General features: G+C 32.8%; 2 protein-coding genes across 2 annotated transcripts; both read left to right on the top strand.

Annotated features, from left to right (window-relative positions):
* Nucleotides 1–914: 914 nt before the first annotated feature.
* Nucleotides 915–2,210, top strand: LOC108776849 (cytochrome b-c1 complex subunit 7). The gene is made up of 4 exons (XM_018543579.1): nucleotides 915–1,069; nucleotides 1,193–1,243; nucleotides 1,772–1,944; nucleotides 2,013–2,210. The coding sequence occupies exons 1-4, from the start codon at nucleotides 1,042–1,044 to the stop codon at nucleotides 2,088–2,090; spliced, it is 330 nt and encodes a 109-aa protein (XP_018399081.1). The 5' UTR covers nucleotides 915–1,041; the 3' UTR covers nucleotides 2,091–2,210.
* Nucleotides 2,211–6,330: 4,120 nt separating this feature from the next.
* Nucleotides 6,331–9,436, top strand: NaPi-III (Na[+]-dependent inorganic phosphate cotransporter type III). Its single transcript, XM_018543563.1, has 5 exons — nucleotides 6,331–6,805; nucleotides 7,377–7,583; nucleotides 7,669–7,879; nucleotides 8,047–8,702; nucleotides 9,056–9,436. Exons 1-5 carry the CDS (start codon nucleotides 6,602–6,604, stop codon nucleotides 9,284–9,286), a joined length of 1,509 nt encoding a protein of 502 aa, XP_018399065.1. The 5' UTR covers nucleotides 6,331–6,601; the 3' UTR covers nucleotides 9,287–9,436.
* Nucleotides 9,437–11,045: the final 1,609 nt, after the last annotated feature.

Raw genomic sequence — 11,045 nt, 5'->3', positions numbered from 1 at the left:
GCGTCCAATAGCTGTGTTCAGCAGAAGAAACAGCTTTGTATAGCTGTAAAATTCTTTAATATAATTGGTTTATATATTTAGATTCTAGAAAGAAATAATGGCAAGACCAATCACATTAAAGAATTATATACAGTTGCAAAGCTGCTTCTTTTGCTGAATGCAACCAATTATTATCAAAATAAAATAGATAAAAACTAAAATTATATGATTGAAAGAATTAATTTTCAATTGGCAATCTTCAATTTTTATCGCGTAATTTGTATAATAGTTATATATTTTACGTATGTGTGTGTTTAATTATATTTAAGTTATTCACGCACACAGCAATAACTATAAAATCCTTTTAATTATACTTTAATTTCCACCAATAAAGATTAACTTTAATCTTGGCTTAACTTAGGCCGGAATCAGACTACGCATTGAAAATTGAGATTGAAGATTGAAAAATTGAATTTTGTTTAATCAAAATAATAGGAGCTAAAATTTCTTTACCCTCATTGGTCAAATTTCAATTTTCAATGCGTAGTCTGATTCCAGCCTTAGGCCCGTATTCAGAACGCACTTGTATCGATAAAAGCGCGCTTTTATCTCTGAAATTACTGTTTATTTTTTTCTAAATTTTAAAACTAGAAAAAGACAAAGAGCAAATTGAACCGAGATTAAAGTTAATCTGCATTGGTGGAAATGGGCAAAATGGGTTTGTACTCAAAATATAAATGGTTTATTTAAGTCGGTTAATTGTATAGTGTGAGAGTAAAAATTAATTTTAAAATGATCTCTGAAATTATCAGTTAAATCTTTCTAATTATATTTTAAAATTAATTTTGGAGTCGTTCTAAATTTTTTTCTGGGCTATATTTTCACGAATATAACACTGGCAGCTACGCTCAGTGTATGTATGTATACATAACATACATACGCAGTCGCCATTTAATTTTGAATGCATCCATCTGTGAATGACGTAAAGTTCTGTGCAGGTGAAGTCCATCAAATCCATAAAATTTCTTCGCAGTCTGTATAGAAAGCGTTATATCCTCTGAAATGAGCAAGCCAATGAATCGATTGATCAGTAAATAGCCAATTGCATATTTTATGTCTAATAAAATGTCGATACGTTTCTGTTTCTTTCGTGAATGATCGCAAGTGAGATACAGATGATTCTGTTTATTACATAACGATTTATTTGTTTCAGGCGTCGGTTTGAGGAAATGGTGCTATAATGTCACCGGATTTAATCAAATGGGTAATAAAAAGTGATATTTTACATTGTCAATTAGTTAATTAATCGCATAAAAACGGGTAAAATTCTTAACCCTAACCTAACTTTTTTTATTGATATATTTCATTGTGTAGAGATTGATATTTTTAACTTGTTTTATTGAACTAGTACAGACAAACGTTTAATACATTTGAAATGATATACCAATAAAGTATACTATAGCTGTTTTCTCATGTGTTTTCTATATTTTTTTTTATAACAAACTGATCAGCATTCCAACACTACTAGTTATATATATATGTGTGTGCACAGTTTGTGAAGAAATTTGACACTAAAGAATATGATAACAAATCTGTATTTTTTTTTTAGTAAAATTTATATCTTCGTAGTTCATCTTTCCTCCTTTTATTTTTATATTAGAGAAAGGATGAACAAGAAGTTTATCTAAATAGACCTAATATATTCGGAAGCTATATTAGTTATATAGAAATTATTTTAATATTATATACTTAGAATTAATTCTAATTTTATTTAAAAAACGTTTCTGTTCAGGTTTAATGAAGGATGATTTATATAATGATGCATTAGATCCTATAGTAAAAGAAGCAATTAGACGCCTTCCTCAAAAACTTTTAGATGAACGCAACTTCCGTATAGTAAGAGCTTTGCATTTGAGTGCTTGTCACAGGGTCTTGCCCAAAGAACAATGGACTAAGTTTGAAGAGGTCAGTTACTGATAATCATTATCGCAATTGATTCAAAATTTTCTTAGCTAAAAGAATTTTTTTTGCAGGATGTACCCTATCTTACACCATATCTCGATGAAGTTGAAAAAGAGCTTGACGAGAAAAAGAAATGGGAAGAGTTATAAAGTGTAACTTAACGTATATTACTACAGTAATGTGACACTCTCTCCATTCTTTAATGTACACTTTGTGAAGTAGAGCTGGTTTGTATATATTAAGATGAAATAGAGATTAAATAAATTAAATTAATTGGTTTGTGTGAAACAGTTATAAGTATTCAGTAATGTTGTGTATTGATCATGTTACAACATCCATTTAATTTCCCAAATGACCAATTCCAAATATTGAATAATACAATATAAACTCTCTGTGTTGAATAATAAGCCAATTCATATGTGCGAATAAATACATGTTAAGCCCATGTCACACTACATTAGAGATTGATGATTGCGAATAGAAGATTAGAATTCAACCGATTGGAACAAAACGAATTAAAATTAAAGTTTGACTGGCCAAATTCTAATATCTAATTCGCATTCCTCAATTTCCAATGTGTAATGTGACACAAGTTTTAGGAGGAAAAGACATGCTGCAGTGTTAATAGAATATTTATGATGTTATTGTTTAATTATTGTAATGCACAATATTTTTCTCTTTAATAGCACATACATTCAGACGTACTCAATGCATACTGGTGAACATTAAGGCTGTCATACAAAAATTGTTAATGAAGATAATGTTTAATATATATATGTATATAAAAACGAGGAAAAATCGCGAAGTCGTCAATAGATTTTATTCTTCTATTTGGTATAAAAAATATATTTATACTTTTAATTAGATCAGTGTACAATGTGTTTAATATATATTAGTGCATTCAATCGAATTTGCTGTGTATAAATAATTCATAACTTATTACATGAAGATATTAAATAAATTGTAGATAGATGCGAAAATAAATCTCGATGGAAGATACATGACAATTGGAAAGAAATTGTATTTCAATGTCGGTTGTTTTCGCGTTCATATATACGTTCGCAATGTGATTAATATCTCTTATGTAAGTGTATATGAATCATTTAGATGATACACATGGTAATTGAACGATAATTAAACAGTAATAATAATAATGTCGTTAGTATGTTTTATTAAGTTGATTAAGAGAAAACAGAAAAACGACATAATGAATCAAACAGATTGAAATAAAACGAGTATGTCTAAGATTTCTAATATTTACACAAATAGTTTGATACTTACATATTATTAAAGTTGATTTTCTTTAATTTCTAAGTAGACGTTTCAAAATAAAAATTAAAGGAATGTAGTTTTATCTGTTAATTAATTTTGAGCACGAAAAATACTAAAATTTTTTAAGCCGTTTAAAAGTGTTTTTCTGGGAAATCTGTTATCACATAAGTTATATTTAGAAGTAACAATAAGGGTGATTTAAGAAAGTCTTCGTTTTTTAGGAAATTTTTCAAAGTTCCTATATTTTGCTATATTTTTATTTTTTAGCATCGAATATAATGCATCAAATTCTCAGTTAAATCATTTCGAGCTTTTCTCACAATTACGAAATCGATATCTCGAAACGAGTTAATACTTTGCTCGATTTTTCCCTTAGTAACCATATGAGTGAATGCCTTGTATATCGAAAATTGAAGAAAATGAGGGAGAGACCAAATGAAAATGCTCCAACGGAATTCGACTGGACCGGATATGACATTGGAGATCATCCACTAATCGCTATTGAGTTGCATCATCCTCTGCGTAAGTGCGGCACGCGTTTCGCGGGCAAATTGTCGGATCAATATCTCACCCCCACGCGGGCTTAAGCTGAGCGGCATCGCCGAGAGGAGCGTGCGACCGCTAAAGTTTCAAGGAAGCCGTCGTGATTGCATCGTCGTCTCGTCAGACGACGGAGAGTGCTGCTGGTGATCCTGCTGGTGATTCCGCTGATCGCTGGCCCTCCTGAACGTCGAGTGTCCCTCTCGAACGCGAGCGAGTTCGTTCCTGCCGGATGAGCCCGCGTGACCAGCAACGTTTCTCCAGCAACGTGCCGAAGAACACGACGCGCGCTGGTCAGCACAAAAAATGATTCGGAGCGTGGTAAATTGAATCATCTCGACATTAAGTCGCCATGAATTTATCGAGCGCGTCCGCTCGCCTTTTCCCCCCGAGGAACATTTCGACCGGTGGAGAGTTCGATCGAGAAACTGTATGGTCGCGTTCCACCCGGTAATCAGGCCGACAGTTTCTCACGTTTTCTGTAAAAATCGAAGGGGAGAATTAATTTTCGACTTGATCATGACGTCTTTTTCTGCCTTCCCTGGTTTCTGACCGAAAATGGACTCCGGATGTGCCCATGAATGTAAGGCTTAATGAAGGCAGTATGGGGGTTGGAATTTTTGTACGTTCGATGAGTCACGGGAGATTTTTACGAGGGCAGCGTCCCTAAATTGAGAAGATATTTTACGAATTTAATGTATATTTTGAGAGCCTTAACGACGCGAGTATTCGGTTTTCACGTGATCGCATCGAAGATCGAATTGCGGTGGATGACTCAGGGGTCGCGGTGAAAGTTGCACGAGGGTTGTCAATTGGACAGCTTCGATCATTTTTGTCTGTAGTCTCGCTGTCGTGAAATGTGCTATTTCTCGAGATGATATTTCAGAAATGTTGAAACTATATAATGAAATAAATTTTGAATATAGCGTAAATTTTAAATATATGAGAAAAGTGTCGGAATATAGCGCAAGAATATAGTTTCGTCAGAACCTCGTGGCGGTGGGGGGAAAGGGAGGAAGAAATTAGTAGGAGTATAACGATCGAATACTGCTCGAGAGTGCATGCAATACTGCATAAACTGCATTCAGCCGGCACCACCAGCCGTTCGTATCTTAATTTGGATGGAAAAATGTCGCAATTCATGAAAGCCTGAGTATTGTTACAAAATCTTAGACGTTCTCAATACTTAATCGGCAAAATTTCGAATTAATTAGATAACAATTTTTTTGTAATTTTTATAAAATTCTTTTCCAGTTTTATTAAAAAATGCAAGATAATTTATTTCTTTATTCCATTTTATAGGTATGCAATTTTTTTTATCTTAATGATCTATAGGCTACGTTCCACTTAGCGCTCGCAATACTGGAATTATTTATCCTTCTTGTTTATCAAATGTTGAAACAAATGATGCTTGCAAGCGTTGTGAAGCCTGTCAGAAAATGCGGGATATATTATTCTTGTAATATTTCAAAAATTAACACATTTTTGTTTGAAAAGCTTTTTATTTTTTTTTCTTTTTCGAAAAGATATAGAGAAAAAAATGATAATGTGTGAGGCCTTAATTGTTGCTAATGCAGTACCATTTAAGTCTCCATTTTTAATTCTGTTATAATTAACACCATTTTTTGCAAAAGGTTTTTAACTTGTTCTTAGATAAGTAAGTTGTGAAACGTCACGACTGATGCAACCTTTTTGTTGATAATTAAGCTTATTACAAAGTGTGAAGTTTTTTATCTAATTTTCAATGTCAAAAACTTGATATGTTTTAAAGTTTGTAAGTAACGAGTTTATACCTTAAATTAGCGATCGGATGTTATTCTTTTATTTTGAACAAGTAAGAAAACTGGAGTAATTGCATTTTTGCTGAGACATAATTAAATGTAAATGTTTTTATATTGCCTTTTAACACAAGTGGAATTTTTAACGATAAATATTGCAGAGCATTGTTTTCTAAAAGAAAAATTAGCGCTAAAGAATTGAATATTTTTTTTATTATTAAGTTAATTAATTTAAAGTATTAAATTTTACGATTATCAAATTTTAGTTTCGAAGTATATATATTTTGAAAAATCTCTGAGAACAACAACCACCTAATATAAATTATGTATCATCTATAATGTACCTGATATCTAAAATAATCGATGAAATTATTTTGTGTGATTTGCAGATGTGGGGAATACAGCGACCGGCGTATTTCCACACAAGGAAAACGCTGATAGAGGAGCATCAAGAAGACACGAAGATCGCGCGTCACAATCTCGATCCGAGGAAAAGCACGACGATCGTTGCGAGAATAGTCAGCCAGTAACCTTCCTCGTTTCTTCGAGTATATTAGCTCGACACAGTTGTGCATCAGTCACGTATAATCACGTGTGATGAAATCATGATGTTAGATAAATCAGGTGCTGCGCCAAAACACTACCTCTGCTACATGTACAAAACTACTAAAGAATTGATCGTATTAGGGCTACAATGAAAAAAATATAGATACATTATTATATTATAAAAGAATTATATATATATATATATATTATATATACACATTCATCCAATTATATATAGAAAGGATATATTCTGATGGATAAGCGTTTACACACAGTATTGATATAAAGTTCTGTATCAGAAAAGACTCTTCCTTGCTACGAGGTCCTTAGTCGATTGACATTATTTGTTATGGAAGCGTTTAGGGAAAGAAAACGAGAGAGAATGATAATTTATGCCTGTCAATTTTTTGATGGATACGCACGTGTAGTAGGAGGATAATTGCATAGAAGCATACACACGCAACAAACACACGCATCGAAAGCTCAAGCAGAATAGATTAAGGTTTAAGTTAAAAACGAGAACGATGAGTATACCATACGATGAGAGCTTAATCTGGATAGTAGTGGTCGGCTTTATAGTGGCGTTCGTTTTGGCGTTCGGTATCGGCGCCAATGATGTCGCCAACAGCTTTGGAACGAGCGTCGGCGCCGGGGTGCTTACGATATTTCAAGCCTGTGCCCTGGCGACCGTTTTCGAGATTGCTGGTGCCGTTCTGATAGGATACAAGGCAGGTATCGAGATAATGCCGGTTATCGAATTTCCATAAATAAATCAGAATGTTATATAAGATAAATCATCCTTGTGAAAACTTTCCTTAGAATTCTTCACATAATTTTTCAGAATTTCTATACAAATATCAGAATTTTTCAAAATTTCTAATTTTATAATTTTGTAGAAAAATTTGCAGATTTTTTAGAAATACAAATTGAAACGATTCAAGAATACTGAAAAAGTCTACATCTTTTATACAATTTTTTGTCTGAATTCTGAAATATTCTAAGATTTCTCTTTATAGTTTTAAAGGGAAAATTTGAAAAAATTTAAAATATTTTTTGAAATTTTTCATGTAAATTTAAAATATGAACAATTCTTAAAAATATTATGAGATATAAGAATTTTTTTTCCAAGAGGTAAAGGAGTAATATTTAGTATATATATTTTTTAAAATTTATACTATCTTATTTTCTTTACTTCTGAAGGCACAATTTTGTATGTCCTAGAATTTATGTAGAGCAACCCAGTAGGAAGTTTGACTTTTGAAAATTGTTCTCACTTGACGATTGATTCCTCCGCTACAGGTCTCCGATACAATGCGCAAGGGTATATTGGACGTCTCATTATACGAGGACCATGAAAAGGAGTTGATGCTGGGGGCATTATCCAGTCTAGCCGGGTCCGGTATCTGGTTACTGTTGGCTACTGCATTACGACTTCCAATTTCCGGTACGCATTCCATTGTTGGTGCTACAGTTGGATTTTCGCTCGTGTGCCGGGGTACCGCCGGGGTTAGTAGCACCACGACGCGTTGCGATACATATAATATAGCTCATGAATGTAGTAATTTAACTTTAAGCTGTATTGATGTCGTAGGTAAAATGGATAGCTCTTGGTAACATAGCAGCGTCTTGGTTTGCCAGCCCTATACTCAGCGGGATCGTGTCCGTCAGTATCTTTTGGATAATAAGAAAAACCGTGCTTCAATCTAATAAACCGTTTGAACAAGGTCTTCATATTCTTCCCATAGCATATGGTTTGACCGTTGCTGTCAATATTATGTCAATTGCACTTGACGGACCTAAACGTAAGTATTTTTAAAAAGATAAAGCATATTATCTTACCCCAAGATTTTAAATAATATTTTTAAGAAAGTAAAAGGAAGAAATACAGTATGAAAAGATGTCTTCATGTAATAATGCATTATTTAAAATTTTTTATTTTTTTATTCAAGATGTCTTTTTAATTTGTTAGTACTAATGATGGACAAGATGCCGTGGTGGATTAGCTTGATAGTCGCGATATTGGCGGGCACATTTGCCGCGGTAATCGTATACGTGTACGTGGTGCCACGGCAGAGAGCGAGAATACTATTAACATCAAACGGCAGTGACGAGAAAGCAGTAACGACGGCGACGAACTTTGGCCTCTGCCAAGAGAACAACGAGACGACGGCATTGTCGGTGATCTCGGAGACTCCCTGTGGCAGTAGCAACGGTAACGCTAAGGCCGACCTGGCTCCGAAGGGCTTGCGTGGTAATAGCAGCGAGAGCCCATTGCTGATGGTCGCCCAAGCGGACGTGGAGAACGCGCAGATGGACGGGATAGCAGATGACGAGGCGCAACCGGAAGTATCGAGATTGTTCGCCTTTTTGCAAGTTCTCACTGCGATGTTCGGCAGCTTCGCACACGGTGGCAACGACGTCAGTAATGCGATCGGGCCACTGATCGGGCTCTGGGCGGTATACGCGGAGGGCTCGGCCCGACAGGAGGCCGAAACACCCATACTCATACTGCTATACGGCGGCCTAGGTATTTCTGCGGGATTGTGGGTGTGGGGACGCAGGGTAATACAGACGCTGGGCCAGGATCTGGCACGCATCACTCCCACGACCGGGTTCACTATAGAGGTAAACACGTACGATTAAAGCTGATTATTTTTCGAGAATTTTGCGAAAAACAGAGTTAATTCTTTTGGTTCCCTGATTTTTATTATACTGAAAAGTATAATTACTGTATACTTGAGTTCAAAGATAAACTGACACAGTTTTTATGATAATAATAAGAATTAATAGATATTATAGACTTGAAGGGATTAATAATATTCCATTTTTCTTTATCTCTTCACTATATGTACTCATAATTGACAAAGTCAATTTCCTGTTTCATTTTATAGACATTTTATGCACCTTTCTCTTTATTGAATGCGAAGTACATTTGTCGTTTATTATAACATTAATCGATATAAAACTCTTAATTGTAGGTGGGGGCCGCGGTGACAGTCCTGTTAGCAAGTAAAATTGGTCTACCTGTGTCAACAACGCACTGTAAAGTGGGATCAGTAGTGTGCGTAGGATGGGCCTCGCGTGGCGGCGAGGGGGTGTCGTGGAGGCTGTTTCGCAATATCGCGTTCGCATGGTTGATCACCGTGCCGATGGCTGGATGTCTGTCAGCCGGTTGCATGGCCATTTTTCGCGAGATAATTAGTTTGTGATCTTTTTGCAGTCGCAAACGACTCAAGCGCTTTAGACGCAGAAAACCATCCAAATACTGCTGTTGTCAATAAGTTCTGAACAAATAAATGGTCAAACAGAGAAAATTTCACTCGCTTCGTTGCTCATTTTCTTTCAAAGTTTAAATTTTAAGTTTAAATATCGACGGATTCACGATAGATCCATGATCCTTTTTGCGAAGGAATTGACTGCGGTAGTACAGTCTCGATGAAAATATTTATTACAATTTTTTTAAGTTGTATGTGTCTTAATTTTTTAAATCTTATTTTACTTAAAAATGTACTTGCATTTCTTTTCTAAGATATTTTGTTATTATTTATATTCTACTTTTATTTTAGTTTTGTATATTTTTTAGTTTATAAATCTAATCTTTGTAACTCTTGTTGTACTTAAAATATAAAAAAATTAAAATTACGATTTGTGTTGGATCGTGCGATTTGAAAAACAAGTAAGCTCGACACTTAATTACGTTGATTTTTTGTACAGTTAATACATATACATAATTTTATACCCGCATTATAATTCTTATTCACTTGTCTCTACTTTCACATACTTGCTACCAATATAATAAAACTCCTGAAAAAAACTCCTACAAGAAACGCATGGGTTTAAAAGGCTATTTCCTTCGTATATACCTGTTTCTCATTCTTCTGTATTCGTTACATGTATGTCTCTCTATGTTTATATTTTGACGACTGCTCTCGCGGCTTTTGAGCACTTGTGTCGATGCAATCGACACAATAGTTTTAGTTCAGTACGGAATGCAAAAGACAAGCTCTATTTTTTTTTATTTTTAATATTATTACTGTACATATATATACATTATTCTTATTTGATTTACTTTCTCTATTGCTTTTAAGTTTGCTTATTGTTTATTTTATTATTTAGTTAGAGTAAAAATTATATAATAAGTAATATTTATAATTTAGTTTGTGTTTTTTTGCTTTTAATTGTATGACTTTGTATATATTGTGTCAGAATAATATACAAAGTCTTATTTTCTATTGCTATATAATTTTTTCTCACAAGTATATATAGAAGTATATATAGAAGAAATAAAAGTTTTTGTCTAGTCTTTTCTAGAATTATATAATTAAATTAAAAATTTTTCTTATTCTGTAATATTACTACGTAATATTATCAGTATTTCTATATACATTAGAGAATTTTTGTATAATTTTATAATTTTTTAAAAAATTTCTGATTTTTTTATTTATACGAGTTGAAATATTTCTCACAAAGTATACATAGAAGAAATAAAAGTTTTTTTCTAATCTTTTCTAGAATTATATATTTTAATTTAAGATTTCTTATTCTATAATATTACTATACGTAGGTAATATTGTCAGTATTTCTATATACGTTACAGAATTTTTGTATAATTTTATAATTTTTTAAAAAATTTCTGATTTTTTTTATTTATACTTTGTGAAATATTTTTCACAAAGTATATAGAAGAAATATAGAAGGAAAAAAGTTTTTTTTCTAGTCTTTTCTAGAATTCTTTATATATCTGATAATTTATTTCATTTTATCTCCATAAGTTTACATTGATAATACATTTATAGCATGTGTTTATTAAAACTTGCAATTTTTTAATTAGTTTTTAGTATATTTCAGTTAATTATCTTATTAATTAATCAATAATAAATTAATCGTAATTAATCTTAATTAATTTTAATTCAAAAAGCACATTGTAAAAAAATTCAACAATTTCATTTTCAACAATTTATCTTAAAA

The sequence above is a fragment of the Cyphomyrmex costatus genome, unplaced genomic scaffold (genome assembly GCF_001594065.2).
Source record: "Cyphomyrmex costatus isolate MS0001 unplaced genomic scaffold, Ccosl1.0 scaffold390, whole genome shotgun sequence".
NCBI classification, from domain to species: Eukaryota; Metazoa; Arthropoda; class Insecta; order Hymenoptera; family Formicidae; genus Cyphomyrmex; species Cyphomyrmex costatus.
This window is presented reverse-complemented; position numbering and strand designations above follow the sequence as displayed.